The sequence below is a fragment of the Strix aluco genome, chromosome 28 (assembly GCF_031877795.1).
Source record: "Strix aluco isolate bStrAlu1 chromosome 28, bStrAlu1.hap1, whole genome shotgun sequence".
In the NCBI taxonomy this organism is placed as follows: domain Eukaryota; kingdom Metazoa; phylum Chordata; class Aves; order Strigiformes; family Strigidae; genus Strix; species Strix aluco.
Window position 1 is genome coordinate 1685166 of NC_133958.1, and position 25885 is coordinate 1711050.

Genomic DNA, 25885 nt, shown 5'->3' on the forward strand with positions numbered 1-25885 from the left:
TCCCTGACACCAGGATGCTCAACCAGATTGTGCGTAGATAAGGCTAACTGGTCCCAGCTTTCCGGGCATGCAAATACAATAATTTGTGCTGAGTGTTTTAAGTAGGAAGTAATTATAATGCAGTAGCTTTGACCAGCTCATAGTGCTGGCCAGAGGATTTCAGATAGGTTATTAATGACTGTTGTTTGGTTGGGATGATCACATCCAGATCTGCTTCCACCACACCCTCGGGTTCCCCAAGGACCTCACAGCAGAATGTCTATAACCCGCCCGATGTCTCCACGTGGAATCCATTTGATGATGATAACTTCTCCAAACTCACAGCTGAGGAGCTGCTGAACAAGGACTTTGCAAAGCTAAGTGATGGTAGGTTTATGGAGGTGGTTTAAGACCAGCCTGCCCTCAAAGCAGAAGATGGCATGGAAGTATGGTGCTTCTGGTCAGATGTTGCTGGGGTGCTCCCATATTATCATGGTTCTCTGTGCCTGTATGAGCTAAATCCTTCCAATTTCCCATCTCAGTCCCTGTCCTCTTTGCTGAGCAATTGCAATAAGCATGATCCTCAGAGGTATTAACTGCTTTTAAAGTAGCCTTGATCAGTTGGTTGTAGAAGCTACAGTTTAAACTTTGCTTTATCTGCAAGTTATGATTTGCGAGAACAGGGTTAAGTCACATACTGAAATAGTGTCCTAAAAATCTAGGTAAGCAACTTACCTTCAGAATGGATGTTTTCCCCCTAAATCTGTGTCTGGCATTTCAGGGAAAGCTCCAGAAAAGATGGGCAGTTCCACAGAGAACTTGATTCCAGGTTTCCAGCCAGCTTCATCTGCAACCCAGGCAGATGCATTTGGTGGCTCTTCCTTCACTGCTGGATCAGGTAAGTTTGTGAATGTCCTACAGGGCAATGCCCTGGGCAGCACTGCAGAAAAATGGCAACTCTTTGTCAAGGCCTCTTTGAAAGGAAGGTAAAACTGGTATAAATTGAGCTGGGCCTTGGCACTAAGAACTATAGGATGGAGTTGGCACCCCTGTAAAGAAGGGAAGGTAGGAAAGGCCCATGTCCCTGTCACAGTTGGGTTACAGAGGCAGGAGGTGTACAGGCAGAGCTGAGGCTTTTGGTGAGACCCTTAAAATCACAAGAAAACTTCTTCACATGCTGAAGTTCCATGCAGCTCAAAATTAGAAGTAAAATATGTAGTGTGCAATGAGGGAATTGGACTCAGACATCGGTCAGACATGCTGGAGGATATTCCTTGCTTGCAGCTGTTAGGCTGTATGAAGGAGAGGAGCAGGGATAATAATGTCTCTGCCACAGAATGAGGAGAACAGCAGAGACAGGGGTGAGCAGGGAGAACCCTCAGAGGAAGGCACAGTTAGTCTCATAATTTACATGTTAAATGGTGAAGGTAAGAAGTCTTTCACTGGCTGCTCTGTCTGGGTCCAGAGGCCAGGAGTCCTTGGCTGGTTGAAGGAGCTTTTCTGCAGAGGCCTCTGCGTGTGTGACCTTGTCTGGTGTCTCCTTTGGTACTTGAGTACCAAGGTTTTGCCGTGAGCAGCCCGTTCTATGCCAAAAAAACTTGGTGAGTGCTGTTGCTTGTTTCTGGTTCTTCAGCACCATGCTGAATACAGCAGAGACCTGCCAAGTGCTGTGTTGGAAAACTGCTTCCAGGAGCCCTAAATGCGAGTAATCCTCTCCCCCATCTTGGGCAGTCATTGTTACGGGTGACAAATGCAACTGTTTGATGCTTCCCCACGGAAGTGCACCAACCCTTGGTGAGAGGAGTCCTGGGAAGAGACCGAAGAATCCTTTGTGGGGCAAGAAGTGACAAATCCATTTATGCTTATTTCTATTTATAAAAGGAGATTTAGAGGAGCTTATAACTGAGCTTGGTATTGTTGGCTCTTACCTGAGAATTAAGGAGTTGAAGTCCACGACACGAGAGTGCTCTAGGGGGTTGCTTTCTGAGTTTGTTCAGCTGTTCAGTGCCCTGTGAACGGTTTACAATGTTCCATCAGCCTTTGTGGAGTGCTGTTGAGTAGCAGCAGCTCCAGATTCAGCTGTAATGTACCTTCTGCAAAGCTTGAGAAGGATCTGCATGTTCTGGGCTTTCTGGCTGCTGTAGCATGTTCATTTTGTATAGTAGTTGTCTTTAAAATGTGCCCCTGGACTCTCCTGTCCTGCGGTTTGGCATAGGAAGGTGTCTTGGAAATTCTCTTGGTGCTGGCACTGGGCTGGGCACTTCTAGCCCTTTTCTTTTTCTTTCCTCATAGATACAAGTCTGTCTAAGCCTGTCTGATGCAAGATGCTTTATCTTTTATTTCAGACAAAGAGGCCCAACATGGGGGCTGGCCTGCTGCGTGTCCTTTGTTAAGGCATTTCACCTTTTGTGCCACTGTAAAATGAGATAATAGTACTTCCTTTTCAAGGAATGTTTTGAGATCTGTGGGTTAAATTGTGTTGGAGAGCTATGTGGTAATAGTGGTTTTTTGTTTTGTTTTTTTCTTCTTTTCACTAGCAATATAAACTTGTTCTGTGTGTGTGTGTTGTTCTTGTCAGGCTGTAGCTTGGACTCTGTAATATTGAGCTGTGCCTGTGCTGAGGTTTTGTTTGATGCTTTCTGCTTTTCTCTCTTCTTCTCTGTTTCACTCTGCCTTTTCTCTTCCTGGTTACCAGCTGAAAAAACGAAAGACATTCTGAGTTTGGACACTAGCCCTCCTCTTCTGGCTGTGCCTGATCCTTTCATTCCTCTCCCGTTATCCGACACGCCAGGTAACCGGAACTGACTTTATGGAGGGGGGGCAGATTCTTCTTGTTTGTTTTGTATTCCTGATCTTCTGGTTCTGTTTCTAGGCACACCTGAAATCCTGGGCCTCAGTCAGTGGTGCTGAGTGCTGACAAACTGCTGAGCTCGGTGGTAGTAACGATGTGTAGTGCTTTCTGCCACTGGGTGGTGGTGGGAGCGGTGCTGAGCACAAGAGCCCTTCCTTTTCATGGCATACCCTACGGTTATCCCATTGTTTCTAATGCCAACAGTGTTGGTGTCTTTAACGGTTCAGTATTCAAAGCCAAAAATAATCACTGGGTAATTACCTGTTCTGATCTAAGCCATTTTCAAGTTGGTCTCCAACTTTGAAACTATTTTTTATTATTGTTAATCTTTCTTTCCCGTAAGAGTCTTGGCTTCCAAGGTCTATTGCAAATTCCTGCTTCGTGTGCAGCGCAAGTTAAGATGTAACCTTTTCTGAATTGGCAAAATTTTCTAGTGCAGTTGGTAGCTATTTCCATTTACTTTGCAGTACTACTTAAAAGTCTTTCCTGTGTGCACATTTCTGACTGCAGCAGCCAACACTTTTTAGCACAAGATTATGTAATTTCTTAGGAGCTTATTTGCAAATCAGTGGGATTTGGAATATGGGAATGTTTTTTATCTTGGAGTTTCTCTGAGCCCTCTGGTGAATGTGTGTGACGGGTTCCTTGTCAGCTAGCTCCAGAGGACAAGTGCTTGTTACAGCTCTTACCCTTGTCCTTAGCTCAAGCTGTGGATCACTGGTGGCTTGACAGTAGAAGACCCAAGCTTCAAAATTACGTGCTTGTAAATTTGGCATCTCTGTGGAAAGTTAAGCAATTCAGGGGGGGAAAAAAAAAATCAATTTTTTTTCCATAACTGTGGAACTTGCTTCCTTCTGGTTGATGCTCAAAGAGCATGAGAAATGTGTTTTGGTTCAGAAGGGATTTTACTCATAAATGCTGCAGTTTGAGAAAAGAAGCAGAACTTACAGGCTTTCTCCCCCAGTGTGAGCGCTTGCCAGGAGCTGACCTGCCCAGCTATAGTTTGAAAAGAACCTACAGAAGGCAGATGACTGCCTGTTTTTCTTCGCCCCCCAAATCCTACTGGAAGCGTTGGCTTTCCTGACTTGAAGTCTGGCAGCCCAGACTACTATTTAATTCTCCGCCAGCGTGCTCAACGCGTGCAGTTGCACACAGAGGTGGTTGTTTTCCTGATTGCCTATTGCATTTTGATATAGCACAACCATACGAAGCAGCAGTTGCAGCCTTAGCTACAGGAGCTCTGAAATACTTTATAGTAGAAACCACTGCGGAGAAATTGCCTTTCAGCCCTGCCCTTGGGTGCAAATAATCAGAGCAGCAGTTGCCTGCAGTTTTGTGGGGCCTGGTTGCTTGTCCCACAGATCTGTCCCTGATGGGCTGTGTATCTTTGCAGGCAGGTGCTAAACCTTCTTTTGCTAATCTGTGTCCCTGCATGTGTCTGCTCCTGTTGAGTTCGGTGGATCTCCTTCTGTGGGGGCAAAGTGGGGGCAAGGACATGCAGGAGACCTGGCTTTGTTGGCTTCCTGCAGGTTCCTGCAAAGACATTTCTGATGTTTGGGGTTTTTTTACCATAAAACTTCAGGCCAAGAGTTCATTAATGTTTTTAAGGACCAGAGCTACAGACTTATTCTTAGCTTTGAAAACTGAGAGGGCTTGTCTGTGCTTGTAAATTCAACAGAAAAGATAAAAATCCTGGGTTTGGACTCAGGTTTTCAATCTATGTGTCTATCATGCAGAACAGAGTCATCTTTGTTCTTCTGTCTGCATTACCTGTGCAGAAACATCCCCACAGCAAGCAGAGAGGTCTTGGACGAGAGGGATGTGCTGACTTGGATGGGAAAGGCGTTTTTAGGTGTGCCCCTTGGGTCAGCAGAGCTGGGATTGACTTCAGTCTCTTAACACGTCAGCATCTCCAGTTGCACATCTCCAAGCTGCCTTAGTTTTGTGCAGAAGCAGCTGAATTTGTTTGAATGCTTGCTAAATATTTGCTTTCTGCTTGGAATATTTTTATTTCTGAGAAGAACCTTGATAGTGAATCTCATTGCTTTGAAAACATTTTACGTTGGTCTTTTTATAGACTGGGAGCATGCATAGCCCTTTGAGAAGTAAAAGCGTCAGCCTTTACCCCTTGGTTACAAGAGCAGTGTTGTTCAGGAAGGCTTTCAGTACAGGCATAAGTGAGGCTTTGATTTGGTATTTTCACTATTTGTCATACAGAGCCAGTTTTGTCGACTTTCTGTGCTCTAAACCTGTGACAGCTGAGGGTCTGCCTGAGAGCTCAGCTGCTTTTTTTTTTTTGCTTTAGCCACAAACTTGCTGCCTTTGGCACCTGAGGGTGCAGGTGGCATCACTTGAATGTTGGCCAGAGACCTCCTTGGGCTTTTCCACCTTTCCTCTATATGCTCAGAAGGACAGATGCGCCTTTCTATCGCAGATTCCTGAGAAATAAGTAGATGATGCTTAACAAATCGCCATAGGGTGCATCCCCAGACAGCCTAAATCTGTTCAGATGGAGGAGCGCACTGCCGTGGAGCTACAAGCCAGGAGATGTGGCTTTAAGTGTGACGGCTCGCTTGTGGGTTTAGCGAGATCACGCTTCTGGTTCTGTGTCGTCAGTTAAATGTGTACAGTAAAGACAAACCTCGGACTGCAGGTTCTGGCAGCCTACCCTGTTTGTGTGGGTCACGGCGCTGGAGGTGTGTGATATCTTAGAGGAGGTTGGTTGTCATTTGTTGTGGGTAACAAGCTGCTCAGTAATTGCTTCTAGAGAAGAGGTAACGTAGCACCATATAGAAGGCAGCTCTGGACAATAATCAAGTGGAAGTAGAATGGCTTTCAGTATATTCCTCCTTCTCCAATGTGTAATGGCTGCAATTCTTAATGGAATTGTAACTAGTGAGAGGAGCTGGCAAGAGGGACGTAAAAATATGACAAAACATCTGTTAAAATAAGGGAGAATTAAATATTCATGCTGAAAACATTTTTCCTTGTGCATGTGCAGGAAAGTGAGCCAAGTTCTTCTTAATAAGCTTATTGCAGGCTTCACTGCTGATTAATCATAATGGAGTATTTGATCAGAATGTTAATTTTTCTGCTCTGTGTGGCTACTTAATGTCTACCAGTATGAATTTAGCTTGGGCGAGCATGGGAGGTTAAATTTTGCACAATGTATTCTGGAGACCTGAAATTAAACTGTAGTTATGAAGCTTCAAGATAGATCTTTCCCTTTGTCATTGAGGCTCTGTTCTGTGAATAGTCCCGAGTTTAGGGTTTTTAAACCTGCTTTGCAGAAGTATTTAATGAGAGGTTTGACCCAGAGCATGTGAATACATCTGCTTTAGCCCATGTTCCTTGTTCACTGCTGAAATGGAAATGCCTGGTGCCACCTTGACACAGTTACCTGCACTCTTCAGACATCCGTTAGGGTCAGGAAGGGTTTTGGACGTATCTTCTTTAGAAACATCTGCTCAGATAAACAAGCTTTTGAGTTAAGTGAAGGGTAAACCCAGTGAAATGCCCTCTAAGATATGCTAAAAATATTTTTTTTCCAATTGTTTGAGGGTGGGTTGGTTTGGGATGGGAGGGGGGTGTCTCCTCCTTGCTCCAGTTGCAGATAAATGTTCTTTCCCAGGTACCCGGTGCTTTCAGCAGGCCTGGCTTATTCTCCCCTCTCTGCAGAAGAGGAGAGAGATGAGGTGGTGGGTGTGGGTCCTTGGCAGCAGAGCAAGCAAGGAGTTGTGGAGCAGCAGCACTGAGGTGTGAGAGCTGAGAAGCAGCAGTTCTGCTCCTCCCTGTGACTGGACGGAGGACAAACTCCCCCCTCCGCGGATCGCACCGCGTGTCCGTGTGTGTGTGCAGGGTGGGGGTACTGACCGCCTCTCTGCATCAGTACCAAGTACAATACTGTCTTTGCACAATGAGTCAATCTTTTTTACCCCCTTTCAAAAGAGAATGGATCATTCTTTGCGAATTTACACAACCATTTACTCCCTGCAGTAATTCAGCATCTTGGCTGCAGCTGGGAGACAAGTGTCTCTTTAGTGTTAGTTATTTGTGTGAAGAACAGCAACACCAAGCGGCCTCTTCAACATTGTGTTGCCCATAACAGAGATAAGAGAGATTCCATGTCCGGCACAGCTAAGTAAACATGCAGACATAGCTGGGGAAGGAAACCCAGGCCAAGAAAGCACGCCTGTGCCATCTGGGCACACGCCGGGTTCTCATTTTTGATGAAAAGGCAAACGGCATTGCTTATTAAAGAGTCATTGTCATGTTGAAATTCTCCAAAGCTTTTAAATAGCGCTTTAAGGATGACTTTTTGCCTTTTTATTTCCTTCATATACTCACAGACATTAGCCTGGGAGGGTGCTTATCAGGGCTGAGGAAGTAGATACCTTGCAGTGCAATTTCAAAACAAAACGTGTCCACGCCCCTGGCCTGTTTCTCGAGCTAGCTATCAAAAATGTGTGGCCCCGATAACCATTCCTGCTCAAAACACAATTGGCTTCAAAAATAAGAGTTTTAAGCAGAACTGGCTTTTTCTCATTGTGTTCTGACGTGTGGCCACCAGGAGCTGGGTTTCCCAGCGGCCTCTGCAGGGTGCTGAAGCAGCGTTGGGAGCTGAGGTGAGTCGCAGGCTGTTGCAACGTTTGAAGGACTGGAAATGGGAACAAATTGTGAAGCGTTCAGATCAGATTGCTGAAGCTGGCAGTTTCTAGCACCTGGAAACATGAGCTGGGACTCAAACCACTGACATCCTTGTCAAAACACACAAGTTCAGCTGCTTTAATGGGGCCACTAATGTAGGAGGGCTCTTATTTTTCGGCACAAAATACTTGATAAAATGTTTTTAATCAGCATAACTCTCTCTACCCCAGGCCCATAAATTCTGAGAAGATAACTGTATGCCCACCTATGTCAGGGTGTTTATAACAACTGTAAAAGAAAAACTCTTATTTCTAATGAGAACTTGTATTTGTACCAAGATGACACATTGAGGTAAAGTAATTGCAGATGTGCACAAATGCGTATTGATGTGTACTAATGATTTGAGTTTACATCTTGAGTGGGGAAAATGCAAAAGGGGAACTACTCATCTAGTAACTTGATGAATTAATTGCTCTATTATTCACTGAGAGTACAATATGGTGTTTTGATGGTTTGGAGACACCAAAGCCAATGGACCACTGGAATCCCAACTACATGAGTGTAAATAGTATCTAGTGTTGCTTCTGTCTGGGTTTTTGAGTTTGATCCAAAGGGGTATTATTTTACAAATATTTGAGATCCTGAAAGTGAAACTAACATTGTTTGATTTTGATCTTTTAAGGAGCCACTGTTAAATGTTGTCCTACTATTCTCTGTGGTGTTTACAAAGTCCTATGCGTGTGTATTTAAAGCATGCCAGTTGCTTTTTTCTCTCTTCTCTTTCTATTTGTGCTATATAAGAAACAGCTCCACTTCACAGAAACTCCATTAGGAAAATTAAAGTCTAGTGTCTTCCCTTGATTAGTCCTCTGTTGCTGAATGATGTGCAGGGCTTCCTTTGATCTTTAATTCTTGATTAATCAATAGGCAGGAATCTTCCTGAGTGACTAATCTAGACCTACCTTGGTAATTTGCCCTCCTGCTCGCAGCACAGTTGCCTTGACAGGATTTTTACAACCTTGTCTTTCTTTCTCAGTTGACATCCGAAGAAAAGATCTCTGCTGTGTGCTCTATTGAGTTATCTTTCTTTTTGCTATTCCTCCGTGGTACATGAGTGAGTAACGTTCTTACTGTGTGCAGTGCCTGGCTGGTGGACGACTTTGGCTTTGAGATGTTGCATCTTGATTGTTCGGGGTGTTACCAACTTATGACAGATTTTTGCCCTCTGTTCCCTGTTTAACTTGCAATTTTCTGAGGAATCTTTATTCTTTCTAATAGCCTGCTCTAACTAAAAACCCGTTTGCCTCCCTGGTCTCTTGATTTATATTTTTTTTTTCTTAACTCTAGTCCTTCTTAAAATGCTTTCTGCACATACTTTGTCGCTTAGCGGGTATTTTGCCAAGTATAAATGCAGCATGCCAACTTACAGTCTTTGGCAGTGGTGATGTTGCAGATGCAAAGTCTGTGCAAATTGACTAATCGTGAATCTCAAAAATCAGATTTGTGCATGTGTTAGAAAAGAAGGGACCTGAAGAAAAAGGTCAAAATTTTCTCACTGGATTGTCCAAAGCTGTGCTTCTCAACCTATGCATGGGGTTTGAACTTGCTTTCTTGTCCCATGATATAAATCCATAGTTAAGTCTGCTGATGCTAAATGGCATTACTTCCACTTCGGTGCAAATCAGAGGAAAGGCTCTTGCTTTCATTCCCAGAGGAAGTGATTTGGTTTTCCAGTCTCTGAAGCTACCAACATCTGCCATTTGGGGATGCCTCTGAGAGCTGTTAGCTGTAGGCTCTTACTTTGCATTTTCTGCAATGTGTTCTGCTTACTCTGGCTGTGATGGGAAACAATCAGTAATTTCTTATTGTGAGGAACTGTCAATTTAGGAAGAATGTGAGTGGGCCTGAGCTCTGGAAAGGGTTGATAGGACACATTTTAATCCCCTCTGCATGCTTTTAAGCTTAGACACCTTCTTAAGACTTGCTAATGAATCTTGCTACTCAGCCAGCATCCTTACTAGCTGATGCAAAGCCATAGCAAACTGCTGCCATCCTGTCAGGACTGAAAATGGGCAAAGTAGAAAATCCAACAGAAAATGAAATACCAATGGTCAGATCAATCCTGCACCTGAATCAAGCTTGTTTTCCCTGTGACCTGGAAAGCATCTGGCAGATTTTCGGTAGGCTGTCTGGGGAAGAGGATCCCTCCAAGAGGCAACCTCATGTGGGAGCACAGTTATGGAGTAAAGCACACATTTCCCAGCTGGAGTTTGATAAAAGCCCTTCCTGAGAGCCCTTCAGGAGTTGTGTGATATAAAATATCTTTTTATTGGGTCACACTTTCTTAACCTTGTTTATCCTCGCGCTTGTTCATATGTCTACATATAAATAATCTGGATATGTGTTGGATCTGAGGCAGAAGGACCTGTGATACTGTAGAATCCTGAATTTAACTGCATGGTGATTGATACAGAATGTTTTGTGCTGTCACACTCCAGTCTGAGCTCTATACATGCACAAGATTAGTTGCAGTGGGCCCTGAAACTGCAGCATAGAAGAAGTTTCTATTTATTGATTTCTTGTTCCGTTGCTGTTTGCTGCATAACTGATCTTTGACATCACGACCACATCTAAAATGCAGCTTGTGATTGTGTGCCCAGTCACAAGAAACTGGTACTGTAGTGGCAAAACATCTCTCTTGGTTTTCTTCCAGTAGATCTTTGCTAAGGGGATGGCAGATGGGAGAGGGTGTTCTGGAGAAGTCCATACCCGAGGCTGTAGCCTTCATTTCTTTCTGCCAATGGCAGATACATGCTGCATTGGTGGAGTCTGTTCTGCAACTGATGATTACTTCGTATAGGTGTGACTTGGAACTGTTAGTCTTGTACAGGTAACAAAAACAAGGCTAGTAATCCCAGTTTTTCCTCCTCTTGCACTGTTGTATTTCTTATTCATTCAAATTACTTAACATTGCTGGCTTCTCACCATCTCAGCCATGGCTTTGCTTGCAGGTGAAGCAGCTTTTCTCTTGGAAATGAAAACGAAACTTCTGCTAGAGAATTCCCTCGGTAGCAGCACCCAAGTGCATTTCAGTATCATGAGAGAGCCAGTTTTTTCTTTCTAGGCCTGCATATATTTAAACTGCAGCTGCCTGATGTTCATGTGCAGAGAAACAGTCTAGAGCACAGAGGATACCCTCCTTGAGTTACTGCTTTGATCATCGGAGCTCTGGTGAAGCAGAGGCTTAAGAGCTGGGTTTATTTGCCACTGCAAAGGCATGCAGTGTTCTTGGACTTGAATGCCTGATGGAGATTCAGAAAAACATCCTTTAGCAACATGCATTTTTAGTAAGTGTGGTGTGCTAAAGAGAACAAAGCTAACTCTTGTAGAGGAGATATTCCTGCTAACTAATGCAGAACCATGGATTGTGCCGGGCCTTCACTAACTTTTCCTTTGCTCCTAGTTGAATGTGAATTTCCCACCACTTTAAAGCGCCTGCTGTTCCTTTATCTCTTATTCCTACAGGTTAGTACAAGATGCAGCACAAAACACCAGGGAAATGAACTGCCAAGCCTCAAAGTAGAATGAGGCATCTGATTTTTGTTACTTTTCGTATCTCCTTTCCCATTCTTCCTGACACCTTCTGTTGAACTTCTCAGCCTCACTCAAAAGGGATAAAGTTCCTTTTAATCATGCCCTAAGAGATACAGTGGCTACCTGTAGCAGCACTGGCAGAGCAGCACCAAGAATGAAGGGAACCAGAAAGGAGATCTCATGAGACAAGTAACAAAATAAGACAAAGAACCACTGACAAAAAACAGTGTCTAAAGCTTTGCGTAAGCCAGTTGAGCTCAGGTGCCAGGAGAGAAAACTAACATGTAGGGAGAAGAACACCGTGTTTATTCTCATAATTTTTGTGTTTAAAAAGCGTGGCTGAGCTCAATAGGCAACTTCCTGGTACCTGCCCGAGAGGCAGTTCCACTGTGTTAAATGGAAAATCTGCAGTAATGGAAAAGGAGGAAACTGTTTTGGAAAGGTAAGGTTGAAGGAGGGAGACTTCAAGGAGCAAGACACTTGGAAATGGGACTGTAAAAGGAATGATGACTGTAGATACAGCTTTGAAGATACAGGTTGGTGCAAGTGTGGTGAGAAGAGCTGGGCATTGGCAGACAGGCCTTCTGTAGGAGCCTGCTTTGGAAGGAGAATCTTGGGCCTGAATCTCTAAAATGTGGGTACATTCACCGTGTACGTACATGTCACTTCATAGCTTACAAACTTCATCTCAAAGTAGAAGCCAAACCCAGTCTGAAACTGCCTGGCTCTGAGACAATCCACGATTTCTCCCACAATTGTGTCCTGTGGATTAATAAATTAGCTGTATTCTGGGTGGATACCTGTTACCTTACTGCTTCCCTTCTGGGAGAAGGAATTGAGCATGTTCCCTGTCATCTTGTCCCCAGGTCTCTCTCCTGTGTTGTGTTACATTTTCCCAACACGCTGTAATCAATTCCATCCTCCTTCGCCCCCTTTTTTATAGCGTCCACACCTCTTCTTGTTGCCAAGCCCCTGCTCCCAGCCCCTTCATTCATCCAAGGAGAAATCCCCTCTTAGTGCAGCTGAGAAGCCAAGGGTGATACCTCTGCAGCTGGGGTGCATTTTATTTGGCAAAACTGACTTTTAAAACTGAGTATTCCTTAGAGGTGGGAAGGTTTCAAGTCCATTCAAAGCTGCTGTTCCCATCAGGTTTTTCCTTTCAGTTGACCTTCTTCAAGTTTTTAATGGTGGAACAGCTGCCTCTTGGGTTGCTTTTTAGGTTTCCTTGCCCTCCTGGTTGCTTTAATGTGTTAGCTTGTGAAGTTTTTCACAAGGGAGTAGAATTTGTCCTGCTTTGAATAAGTAGTTCCAAAGCCACTAGGCTATTTTATTATTTATATAGGGCAATAAAAAAGATCGATATTATCACCACGTATGTAACAGTGCACGTTAAGCTTTTCTTTGGCTTTCTCAGCGTGGTAAGTCTTTTATACAGCAGTATTGCAGAGTCTGTGCTCTTGTGCAGTTACGAGCATGTTTTCTTTGGATAATAAATAATAACAGCAGCCTTTGAACTCAAAACATAAACCACAGATATAAAAATGTTGTAAAGGTATAGCTGTGGCAGGGCCACAGCTCATTCTAGTGCTAGATTATAAACGCAGTCATTCCAACAAGTTGAAATGGCCCAATTTGTCAGTGCGGAGCAAATTCATCAGTGCTGTTCTGCTGAAGGTGATTACTTCTAGCAAATCCGGAAAATGTTGTTCTTCATCTTGTTCTGTGGAGAAATCCTTGTGAAAGCTAAATAATTAAGCTCATTATTGAAAACCTGGTTAGTATGATTGTGAAATCACTCATCCACCAGATTAATAATTGAGATTAACTTTTTGCCCTGGCTATTTAAATTTCTTTGTGTGAAGGATAATGGGAACCACAGGAATTGTACTGCTGAGAATGACATGTCTGATTTAAAACCTGATATTTGAAATAATTGGTAACTAGACAGCTGTTTAACCCAAGGGGAAGTTCTGATGTCGGGCACTGCAGTGTCTCAATGATTTCTAGTTTTGCTTAAGCTCTTAAGGGCTGTAAGTATTCCATTCTTGAGCAAATTAATAGGAGTTGTATACCTAGCTCCAGCATCGTGAGCTTCTGATCATTTCTTCCATTTCTTCATACAAAGACTAACAAAGACCTCCCCAGCATGAGGGGAAAGGTGAGAGAGGAAGAATTGCAGGGTGGGGTTTTTTTTGTTTGTTTTGTATTGTTTTGGTTTTTTAAACTTGATTTTCAGTGGGTCATGTTAAGCTTTTGTGCTTTGACTAGGAGTGAAAGAACAGCTTGCTGTTTTACAGTGGCTCCTTAGGGAGAGCAACACGCGGTGGGTGCGAATGTCCTCGGTTGTCTTAATTGACCGTGGCCAGCTGGTGAATAGCTGCCCTCTAATATCTCTAAGTGACAGTGTTATTTGCACACAAAACCGTGCAGATGCTCTTCTGAGGCTGTCACACTGGACTGTGAGCCACTGAACTGAGCACCTGATTAATGTTGTCTTGTATTTTTTTTGCTTTTTTTTTTTCTCTGTTGCCTGCCTTCCTCCTTTTCCCGCTTAACCCAGAAAAACTGATTGAGGGACTCAAATCTCCTGAGACTGCGCTTCTGCTCCCTGATATCCTGCCTCTCACTGACCCCTTCGGTAGCACGTCAGACGCTGTGAATGGTAAAAATAAACTCAGGGTGCCTCCTCCCCTCTGTCTTACGTGGCATGTCTTGTCCCGCATGATAACTCTGCGTGTTTACCCCCACTGGGCGCTCAGAACAGCCGCTGATGTTGGTGAAACGCAGTGTAATAGGAAGATAATGGATTATGCTGAGACAGATCTGCCTCTTCTCCATGAGACTAGCATCTGAACAGCGAAGACTTGGTATTTGCATTTAAAATCTAGGCTTACTGATTTGGCACAATAACACGGCGTGGTTGTGCCTTGTGTGTTCTTCTGGTCTTCGTAGAAGAAAGTTAATTGACTGAAGGAAAAGATGCAAAAAAATTCCTGCACTTCTGTTCAGGACTTTGTGGACCATGGCCCAGGCACTGAGCCTGTCTGTGTCTCCATCCACCCTCAGCAGGATGAGGAGGACAGAATTGCCTTTGACCTGGGTCATTATGGGGGATAAACGTGCTAGGCTCCATAAGCCCAGATGCAACAGGCTCCAGGCAGTATAAAGATTTCAGAGTGTTGCAGAATTGTGTTTTGATCTACTTGCCAAATGTACTAAAGACTAATAATTGCAGGCTGTAGTTAGTTGCAATCAGCTGCTTTTGTGGTTTTGGGTCCCAGCCAGGGTCCCCTGGCTAGCTGGTTGCAACCGTGTAGCTTTGAATAGCAAGTTAGGAAATGAGTCACCTTAATAGTAAGACTTTTTCTCCCTTTTGCAGTTTCTGGCAGTTGTCTGAATACTTGCAATAATGATCCTGCAAATCAGACACACACGCTGGTCCACAAACAGAAATATTCATTAATCTCTTCTAGGTTGACCAGTCAGACCATTTTGGGTCCTGGCATTTCAGTGCATCCTTGTTCTTCAGTTTAACTTCTTGGTCATTACCCTGATGCTGGTCCTTGAGGAAGAGACACAGACAAGCATTAATACCTGGCTGATGTGACTGTGGTAGTTATCTTCTGTGTCTCCCCCTGCCTTTTATGGTTTCTATAAAAACAAATCTTTATATCCAGCCTTTGTAACATCTCCTTTTGTATGCACATAACGGACATCAACATTAGATGATACTGGGGACTGGTGTTATCAATAAGACGTTGAGTTCCAAAACTTTTCACGTCTGTGTAGGGTCTGCAATCTTTGCTCCACTGGGCACTCAAAGTGGAAAAGAAAATCCCATGTCTTGGGTTTTTACGAGCTTAACTGGGGATATGCTAAGGGTTCCACAGTAGGTATTTTGATGATCTGTTACTTGTAATGCAAGGGGACTCCTTAAAGGTCAGTGTTTTCCTTTTGCTGAAAAAGGATCTTGCAAAAGCTTGTAGCTGTTTGCCCAGCCCCAGGCCTGCTGCTTAGCTGCAGGGCAGGGATTATTAACCTCTCGTCCCACCCTCTGGATGTTTGAAATTGGGCTTGCACAAATTAAAATAAATTAAAAAAGCAACATAAAAAAAACTTCAAACCCAACAAACGCTAATGTGTTACAGTCTTCCCTCGTGATTAATTTAATATTGGTCTAACTTCAGCCTCCTGTTGCTGCCAGCATAGCTGACACGTGTTAAAGGGTGACTAAAGGATTCAGACAACTGCTGCCTTAGTTCCTATTTATGCTGTGTCTTGCAAACTAACCTCTGGCTTCTTCTCTGCTCTGGTATTTTGCACATTTGGAAAGGAAAACCTGACGTAGCTGTTGAGAGTCTCATACCGGGCCTCGAGGCTCCCTTGCCCCAACGCCTTGTGTCACAGACCGAGTCGGTTGCCTCCAACAGAACAGGTTGGTGAGGCAGGAGGGTGCTGGGGGGCAGGGGTGCAGCGTACCGCTGTGGGCTGTGTTCAGTCGGAAAGCACCAGCTGCTTGCACATAAGCAACTCGGCTGCTTTTCCCACCAATGTGAACTGGGCTTGCTTGCGTGTGTTGTAAGCGGATGCTGTGTGGTTCCTGGGAGGTCAATGTTACTTGTCTCCTCGTGAAGATGGGCACAGTGTTCCTTCAGCCCACCGTTACGGATCTGTAGGTGTCAGAGTATTGCTCTGATGAAGTGCTTTTGCAGTCTGGAGCAGTCACTGGTTTTTGTCTGTTCCACTGGGGTGTGGTAGTAAGGAATTCACGGCCCTTTCTTACTGTGAAGGCCTTGATCTGGCCACTTTCGCAGCAGATGGACTCGACATCTTTTCAGAGCTCTCTTGTGAAATAGCCAGTGCACTCGGTTTTGCCAGAGTGTCCTTGCAATTCTTTCCCTCCTCATGCTCCCCTTTGCTCCCCCTCCTTTAACCTGTCACTTGGGTGGAATTTCATTGTTGTATACTCAGCTTTAGAGGGTATTTAGCTCCATAGGATGTGTTATGTTGCTAAAGGTGTTGGAAATCCCTCTGCCCTCACTGCAGAGCAGTAAGAAATGTTTTCCATCACAGAAAATAGGGGCTTTTGTGCTGCTTTGCATCAAGCCTCTGTTTGTACGCTAAGCGGGCGGGAACAGGAATGTGAGAATATGAGTTTAACAGTGTTTGTGTCCTGTTTACTGCTACCTTGCGGCCTCTGGATGCTAACCTGGATTCAGACTCTCTCACTGGGGAAGACTCTCTGCTTGACTGTTCTCTGCTTTCTAACCCTGCTGCTGACCTCTTGGACGAGTTTGCTCCCGTAGCTTTCGCAGCTCAGCCTCACAAAGGTAAACTGTCCCCTTGTCCCTAACACCTCATCGGGCCTGGGACGCGGTCTTTAGCTTTTGTGAAGTGAAGCTGATACCGGTGTACACCAGCAGATGCTCTGACCCCTGTTGTGGTGGTGGTTTGTTTGGTTTTTTTTCTTTTTCTCCCAAAGCCATTGTTTTGTTTTCTTCCCAAGCTGGTGTAACTTGGAATGTACATTGAAGTACTAAGGGGAAAATAGAGATAAAAGTGTTCAGTTTGACTTGTAAAGACAAGATTTGTCAAGACAGGTGACATCTTCCACGAAACAAGGATAGAGCAGAAGGGATACAGTAGGCTTTTGTATGCAGCCCTCCTTCAGGTTTGTAAGTGAATGCACTCTGGTTTTGCTTTTTGCACATGGGATTTAAGACCTGCTTTTCTGCTGCATTATTAATTCTGGAAGGGAGCCTGATAATCATCTATACTGATGTGCCAGGTTTTTGAAACAAAAAGAATTGTTTTTTTGGTTTGTTAGTGTCAGAGGCATGCGAGTGAGCTTTTCCAGATCTAGAGAATGTTTTCATGTTCAGAGGTTGTCATGAGAAGGTTCTTGAGTCAAACTGCAGTGCCACAGCAAATATGAATGAAAATCTAAGGGCAGTATCCAACTGAAAAATGGAATAGTTTCATAGTAACACGAAAAAGCAGAGCTAAGGAGAAGCAGACCCCGTGTGCTCTGAAGAGCTGCAGATCAGCCCTTGCGGTACCTCAGTATTTGAGTGGAATTGTGGAAATGCTGTGCAGTGATCAGAGTTCTGTTCTCTTTCCACTAACAAGCGGGAGTAGAGGACCCTGGGAAGCTGGGTCCTGGCTCAGATGGCTTTTTTTTTTTTTCCAACCTGCAGAGCATCAAGCTGAAATCTGGCCCCTCTCCATGCAGTGTGGCTGGAGCAGTGGCAGTGGAATAGTTTGAAGAGCTGAAGTGCAAATTGCATGGTGAACTTTTTCTGCTCTGTTCTGGCACATCCCTGTTTCGGGGTAAAGCAGTCGTGAGCAGCGCACGTGTCCCTGGGGGAAGTGCCAGATGTTAGTGAATGACTCTCACATAAACCAAGCTTGTAGTGAATATTGGGTAGTAACACATCCACCCGGGTGGGAGGGGAAGACCAGGACTTCCGTGCTATTTATTGCCTTGAAAAGAGAGGCCCAGAGCACAAATGCTAACTACTGGGTGCCCCTTGACGATGAGTTTTGCTTAGCTCGTTTGCTGAGTATCCCTATAGCAACAGAAAATGATCTGTCCTCAGAGGAATCGCTGTAAAAACAGTCTGTAATCAATTTTTACACTTGATGGCACTTCAAAATGAGTTTGTGCTTTTCATAGAGCTTTTGGGTTTAAACAAGCCGTTGTTCTAATTGCTCATTGCTATAATACACTTCCATGCCACTTTATTTTGAGTAAATGGCTTGAAATGTATGTCGAGCAGTTATTACTCCATGTCTGGAACATAGCAAAGCCAAAACATTGTTGGTGTGACTTAATGAGAAAATGAATTAACAGACTCCTGCATGACTTCTCCCAGGCTGCCCTGCTGTTCCCTCTGGGATGAGAGGGGCTCACATTTGACAAGGAAAGCGAGACTTCTATTAGCAGGGTGGGGGCAAAATATTAAAATCTTCCAAAACTTGTTTGTGGATTCTTCTCTAACCCTGCTTTTATAGCTGTGGGTGGGGTCATTAACTGTACATCTGTCTCAGATCTTTGGGTTTTGTTTGCTTTGTTTATCCAATCCTGGCTTTGGAGATGCAAAGCACCTGTGGGGCAGATGCTGCTGTCTGTGGGCATCATCAGCTTGTGGAGCTGCAGCGTTGCGACCAGGAGGCCCTGACAAAGCAGCCACGGCCTGGGCATGGACTGATGCTCCAACCACACCATAGTACCCTTCCCTTTGTCCTTTACTAGGCTGTTTTCTGGCCTCTCAGGATTCCTTAATTTGTGTTTGCTGAATACAGCACCAACCTGCATATATGCGAGAGGGGAGAATTTTTCTACTTACGGTGATATATAGTCACTGGGGTGAGCTCAAACACTTTTGAAGGAGTTTTGCCTGAACACTTGCCAGCCTTCCCCTCTCCTTAGGAAGGATAGTCCATAATTGAGCAGTGCTCCTTCAGTAGCTTCTTGTACAGCAAACGCCAGAGCTGTGAGCAGTTGTGAGGTGAATAAATGAGGTGAAGTGGAAATAGGATGCTTGCAAAGGCTCCCAGGTAGGTTGAGAAGAGCCACAAATAAATAACTCCAGAGACAGAGTGATGACAAGATGAGACTTTCCGTTGAGATGAAACGTCTTTGTGGTTTTGACACTTTACAGGCTAGTCTTCTACAAAATTTGTGGGGCTTTTTTCTGAGTCTGATCCTCCAGAGGACAGTGTATTTCCACAAGTGGTTTCTTGCATAATCTCACCCAAAACCTTGTCAGCATCTGTGTCAGCTTTAGGTAGAGAGCTTTTATTCTTGATAGGAGTCAAACAGGAATTTTCTTGTTCCTTGGAAACCGTTGACTTGTACATGTCCTTGCTAGGTTTCAGAAATATTTCATGTAGTAATTGAGGACCAGATTTTGGAAGGTATTTTAGGTGTCTGAAGTAACAAGTAGTGATGCACAGCGAGAGTGCAGAAGTCCCTAAAGGTATGTAATTGCCTGATAAGGCAGATAAATGTCTTGTCTACTGTGGAGATTGTTGAAAGTGCCTCCCACCAAGTGTCTAACTGCAGCTGACGTGGTTTGAAATCAATGGAATTACGTGCCAGAACAGCTTTAGGGGCTTTTAAAAAATCTCTCTCTGTATCTAGTTACGTCTTCAGGCATTTTAAACTCCTTGGAAGTCTGACTTCATATTGCACTTCTTGTTTTACCACTGTAGGTGAAAGCTCAGGGGTTTTGCCTCACGTAGATGACTGGAATTTCTTCTGTGTGTTTTTTCCCAGCCCTTTTCTTCTCCCTGTGCATGAGAGCTGGTAACCAGAGAGCCAGACTGTGCTCTCAAACTGTACTAATATCTGACAGCCACTGGATGATGACAAAGAATACCTTCAGTCCTTGGGAGCTTAAGCCCCAGGCCTTTACCACAGCTTTGAACTGTGTCAATTGTTAAGCCTTCAGATTGGCCAAGTTTTATTTTGGTTCTCATGACTTGCCTTGCGTTTTGTTTTGTGTTTTTCCTCTCTACTTTTATATTTAATTGGCTCTCTTACTTCTTACCTTCTTTACCAAAGACTTACCAACTTTATTTCACCTTTAAATGAAACTGCTGCTTCTAAACCCTGTCTGTGAAAACATAAAGATGTTCTAACACTTTTTAGCAATTCTAACCAGCCTTCTCTGCTATCTTTGCTTCTTTACCTCTGTTTCTCCTTTATGCTGCAGAAGATACTAACCTGATATCAGGCTTTGATGCTCCTGAGGGCTCTGAAAAAGTGACAGAAGATGAATTTGACCCAATTCCAGTGTTGATATCCAAAAATTCACAAGGTAAGCCAGGATTCGGGGTGAAAAAGGGAAGGAAAAAAGAAAAAGTTCTGGGGCAGTGGTGCTGCAGCCCATGTGAAGTAGGATGATAATCCGTTATAACTCTGAAACTCCTGCTGAAAGTGAGTTTTTTTCACTTCTGACTGATGTCTTTCAAAGGTGCTTGTGGGAACTGAATATGAGAAGCTTGGTGGACAGTACCCACCTCCTTTGAAGAGCTTTGAGCAGTCAGAGTCCTTGGGACAGAGACTGGAAAGCTTCTCGGTTTGCAGCATTCCTGTCACCTAGATCCCATTACTGTGATCTTTGCAAACAGTTTCAGCCTTATGCCAGGTTAAGTATAAGAAGCAGCACTGTTTCCTTAAGAGAAATAATTCTGTAGCTCTTGTAGGGGCAGAAGTAGGCAGCGTTTTGCAGTCTGGTCAGTCAAATAGCTCTTCTCTCTGCAGTCACACTGCTGAAAAGTTTTGATTACAGCTGTCAATATGCTAGCATAGGTTTAAAGACATACTCCAGGGCTCCCCCTTTTTTTTTTTTTTTCCCTCCGGGTTTTTTTTTATTTGGATCGTAGAACTTTTTTAACTTCCCTAACTCCCATTTTTGTTCACAGCAGGAATGTGCTGTACGCCTCCTCTGCATCTGATGCTAGCTTTCAAAGACTGACACTCATTAGAAAAATTTCTTGGACATAGAAACTCTGCTCCTGCTGAAAGTCAGAGATTTCTACTAAAGTTGGGCCAAGATAGGCTACCTTGAATAAAGAGGAGCATCTTTCCTTCAGTATCAAAGTACCAGTTATAGAAAGCTCAGCTCTCCTTAAAGTAGCTGGCAACTCAAAGATGCTCTTAAAACAGCAACTGATTTCAAGATTTAAAACTCTGAACAATCCTTTCTCTAGGCTGTGGGAGTTCTTGTAATTGCTTTATAGATCCTTTAGTAAGGACAGAATTCTGCTGCTTGGGTGTAAACCTTGGGAAAAAGAAATGGTTTGTAGAGATTTATTGGCTGCCGTGATGTTTTTCCATCCAGTGAGCTAGGCTGGGGCGGGGGGGGGGAGAGGGTGGACGAGCAAGCAGGGGAATGCTGTTACTATTGTGATGTGAGTAATGAGAAGAGCTTGAGCAAATTTTCTGTTTTGCTTTGACTTTTTTCTTTCTTGCTTGCTCTTGAACATCTGAAACTGTCGTGTGTGTGTGTCCTGTTCAATACTGAATTCCTATCTCTCACACTTTCAGGTGGGCATTCTAGAAACAACAGTGGAAGCTCTGAGTCCAGTCTTCCCAACATAGCCAGGTCTTTACTGCTGGTGGATCAGCTCATAGACCTGTAGCAGTGACACAGTAGCAGACGCAGTTTCTGTAACGTACCTAATCCTCCGTTTTCATTTCCAGAAGAGTTACCTTCAGTTGTGGTTCTTTTGGGCTTTTTTTTTTTTTTTTTTGGCTCCTTAATTGAAAGAAAAACAAATCTGCCTACAGGAGACAGTCATCCACCTTTCTCCCTGTCTTCCCATGCCCTGGGAAAGATTCTGTCTCAGTTCTCCAGGTAGTCCTCTCTAAAGCTGGTAAAAACCTGTTGTGGTTCCTTCTGCACCTGTCTCTAATAGCCTGTGTCTCAAGGGAGCACTGTCCTTAGCCGCCCTGCTGAGATGAACACATAGCACCATGGAAAGCCTAACTGTAAATGAATTAGATCATTGTAGCTGATGTATGATCCCTGCGTACAACAGACTCCTTTCTCCTTAGAGTAGTGCGTGAACAACTGTGTTTCAATCTTTGCGTTTGTGTTTTTGGGTTTGGTTTTTGTTTTGTTCCTGTTTTCTGATGAATGGGCAGGAGGAAGGGGACAGGTGAAATCGGTAGGGACGTCCCTCTCCTGCAGAATACAGGTTAGGAGAGCTGATGTTTCTAAATTGCCAGTTTATGCTTCAGAGGAGGAGAAAGCACCGAATTCCTCTGAAGTAGTCTTGCCTAGTACCTCTGGTGATGGTGCATATGAAGAGAGTTTTCCGGACTGCCCCCAGCTAATGGTTTGCTGTTTAACAATCCTGCTTGTGAATGAACTGCGCTTCCTTGGGGAAGGGGAAAAAAAAGAAAAAAAAAAAAACAACAAAAAAAACCAAAAAAACCCCAAAAAACAAAAAAAAAAAAAAGAAAAAAACAAAACCGATTGTTAAAGCTGCAGAAATGACCCTAAGTGAAATATAACAAGTTTTTGAACCAAATACATGTGAGTATGGCTGTGACTAGCGTTTTGTTCACCTTTTTGGGATGAAAAGGGCATTGTGGCAGCAGCAGATGTATTTTCTGTGACTTCTTTTCTGTGTTTGACTGGAAAAAAGAAAATCCCCCCAACCTACTGTAAATTGTGTATGAAACAAATTGTCCTACGGTTGTTTGTCTATTTTTAATCCTGGTTTTAGTCAAGCATCTGGTATCTGTTCTGGGTTCCCCGTTTTCTCTTGTAACTGCATATAGTGCAAACCAGTTAAGTATGGAACCATTCGTTTCAGTAGACAAAGATTACTGTGGACTTTATGCCACTCTTCAGTCTTTGTGGAACAAGCATGCACTTGATTCAGATGGTTTGAAATAAGTGCTGCTACAACTTGATGGGTTTTTACCTTTTCTTTTTCCCTTCACATGCTTAGTTTGTCAACTAGCTGGATACGCTAAACTTGTTTTCATTGGCTTATGGTCATGAAGTCCGGAATTTCTATCTTGTATTTGAAAGCTCTTTCTGAACAGAAGGACTCTTCCTCTGTAGTGGAATAATTAATAGCTTACTGCTAACCTTGTGTATGTGTATGTAGCTGTATTAGTAAAAGTGCAGTTTCCCATGTGCGAAAGTATGAACGACTGAAATATGTATGTACTGCCCTCGCTAAGAAGGAAAGAAATCAAAGTTCGTGACTACTCCTTTCCTATCTCCAGTCTCTCCGCTACTCCCCCACCCCAACACTTAGTTTAACAAATTCTGTAAATAGAACTACCATCGATTGTGTCTGCTCTACATTACTCTTCTTTTAAAACCTACACTTAATAATAAAAGTATTGCTTAAGTGTGTTGTATCATTACATGTGTATACTGCACTTTCCAAGAGAAGCTTTACATGAGAACTATGGAAATGACCTTAGTAAAATTGTGGATAGAACTTTATTATTTTTTTGTTTTATATTCCTAAAGCACAGGCAAGCTGGACTGGAAAACATGAAGACGCTATAGATAGAAAGTTATTGTATAGTCAGATACTGAGATTATATGAAAAGAGAATGGATTTTAAAAAGTAACCATCTACTGTATATTAGAAACAAAGATTTCTGTGAATTAAAGTACTTTTAAAGAATGTTTAAGATTTTAAATCTAATGGCGCTTGTTCAAGGGTTCTGGAAAAAATTATAAATGCACTGGGATGTTAATAATGCTATTAAATAAGCAGATGTGAATGTTTATTTTATTGCTTTTTCAAGTAGCTATTCATGGATCTGGGTGGGAAATACGATGCAATGGAAGCGTACATTTTTAGAGATGTCTATTATCTAGACCTCCTTCAGAAAATACTCACTACTTATTCACAGAATGAATGGAAAATGCAAGAGATGAAATGAGTGGATATTTGGGATTCATTTTAAGCACTCCAGAAAAGGTGACTGTCCTGCAGGTGTTGGGTTAGTGTTGGTATGCTGCTCAAAAGTCGGAGTTTGTGTGAAAGCTGCTGCTGTGAAGGAACACATTGAACTTTCATCCCGTGTCTGCATGGGAGACGTTTGGTACCCAGCATTCCCAAAATCCCCTAAGAATGATTCTCTCCTATAGCTATGGTTGGAGCCTGGTTTGAAGCCATGGGAGATGTTTCTGTCCCTTTTTAAGGGTCGTAGGGTCAGGTGTTGTTACATAACGTCATACAAACCTACAGCAATTTCCTTTTGAGTTAAGGTTGCGCTCTAGAAGCAAACTCTGGTTTTGGGGTGGAAGATGTACAGAGGAAGAGTTGGGTCTCGCTTACTCTGAGGGGTCTTGGGTTTTGAACTGCCCCTGCTTTTGGGAATCTCCCCAGTTTTAATGGATGAGCACAAGTGTCGCACCCACAATTCAGAGATCAGCAAGTTCATGTTGTATCTGACAACATTCACTGTATTGGGAGCATCTGTCCCAAACCCAGAAGGTGCTGCAGCTTCCTGATTTCTGGCTGTCCAAGTCTTCATGGGCTTCCTTGGGACTTGGCCCAAGAGTGAAGGTGCTGTGCAACCTGCTGGAGAAGCCTGAGAGATGGGTGGAAGAATCGGGGCACTGTTGGCTTTGTGGCAGACCCGAATCCTCTTAACAGCCCGTTTATCACCAGGGAATGGTGCTTGTGTGAATCTCTGGGTAGAGCAAAATTATTTTTAGAGGGGGCTTCTTGTAAGTGAATGATGATGGCATTCTTCAGCATGAAAGCTCACAGGATATTGCCTCCAGTGACTTTCCAAACGCACTGTGTTAAAAAATTGTTTTTTTCAAAAAAATTTGTTATTACACTGAAAGATGAGATGCGAGTCAGACCAAAAACAGAGTTCAGCAGGTGTTGGGGTATCCAAGCAAACATAAAACGTGGAGCATGTGGGCCTCTGACTACAGAAAATGTCATCAGGCACATACTGTGCTGCAGTGACATCTGAAGCGTGTGCGTGTCTGTGTGGAGTAAGTTATTTTCTTTTTAGCCAATACATTTTTCTAGTTCAGGAACATGGGAATCAGTCGGAATTGGGGAGTAGCTGGCATGGATGTGGGGGAAGCGTGACTGCTGCAGGGGAGGGCGTTGATGAATGAGCCTTATCGGTCAACTTGGTTACCAGTAGTCGGGTGAGATGAGTTCCCCTGATTTCTTTGCTGAGGTGTGTGGGCACTGCACATGAAAACTGCATCACTCCAGCAGGAAACATAGACTTGGGGGGGGGGGGGAAGGTGGTTTTTGTATTTATCTTTTTTGTTCCTGTGTAGTCTTTTTCTGTAACTGAGAAAAAGAAGCTGTGCTCTGGGGACGGCCGTGCCTACACACAAGAGCGCAGACTCCAGCGCAGCTTCAGATCTGTTGTTCCTGGGGAGGAAGGGTGGGTTGCTTGCCTGGGGTTGTTTTAGGGACAGTGCTGATGTGTGAGACTTGTGCTCCTGCCCTGCACGGGAGGGAGTTTAACCCCTAGAAATTCGCCTTCGTTTTTTTTTTTTTAATGGTCACAGACTGCATCTTAAAAATGACTTGCATACATAACCCTTGGCTTGTGCACGGTACAAATGAGGGGAAAACCAAGTGATGCCGTTAGGCTCCGGGTGGTCAGTCTTGTTCATGAACTGCTGGAATATGGTGTGTGAGGTCAGTGCATTTAACGTGGGTCCTGTCTCACTTTGCATGGTGCGAATGACTGTACGAGTGTGCCAAAACTGGAATGTTAAATTCCTTATCAGGAACTGAAGAACCCCGGATTTGTTCCCAGATCTGCCGCTGTGCAGAAATGCATAATTGTGCTGTCCAGATTGTCCAGTGACATCGTAACAGTGATGCTGACCTTTGGTGTTCTGGTTGATATCCCCTCACTGAAAGCACTCTGAGGGGGTAGTTCTGTGTTGTTACTGAACAACATTGCTTCTAGGAATCGGAATACAAGGAGAAACTCCACCGTTTCAAGACCAAAGGAATAAGAAGTCTTCTGACCCTTTTAAAATGTCAAGCCAGTAATCTTGCATACTAGTATGTTGATTTTTAGCTACACGTTACCATATCTTGAGACCTTCCTGACTTTGGCTGGATGAAATCAGGAGAGTTATTTAGTGGAAGAGTAGCTTTAGACTCTAGAAATGCCTTTGTCTCTCCTGACTTCCTTGTTTTGGGCTCTGCCCCAGCGATGAGATCATCATCTTGGTGACTGCTCTGCCTCCTCGCAGCCCCCTGTAATAGGGAGAATAAATCTTTTATAGCTTTCCTGTCTGTTATTTCAGTCCTGTGCCACTTCAATGC

The 25885-nt window shown here is 43.7% G+C and overlaps 1 protein-coding gene across 17 annotated transcripts in view; it reads left to right on the forward strand.

Annotated features, from left to right (window-relative positions):
- Window positions 1-25885, forward strand: part of LOC141915971 (NFU1 iron-sulfur cluster scaffold homolog, mitochondrial) — a 102352-nt gene that overhangs the window by 49191 nt on the left and 27276 nt on the right. For 6 of the 17 annotated variants that reach the window (XM_074807957.1, XM_074807943.1, XM_074807953.1 and 3 more), the window contains exons 14-15: window positions 209-366; window positions 761-877. In XM_074807957.1, the coding sequence (XP_074664058.1) occupies window positions 209-366; window positions 761-877 (275 nt within the window). Of the gene's footprint in view, window positions 1-208; window positions 367-760; window positions 878-2674; window positions 2771-2851; window positions 3242-13631; window positions 13734-15404; window positions 15507-16290; window positions 16402-19791; window positions 19897-21128; window positions 23340-25885 lie in introns of those variants that run through there. The other 11 variants (XR_012621043.1, XM_074807941.1, XM_074807939.1 and 8 more) reach the window with 6 other exon arrangements.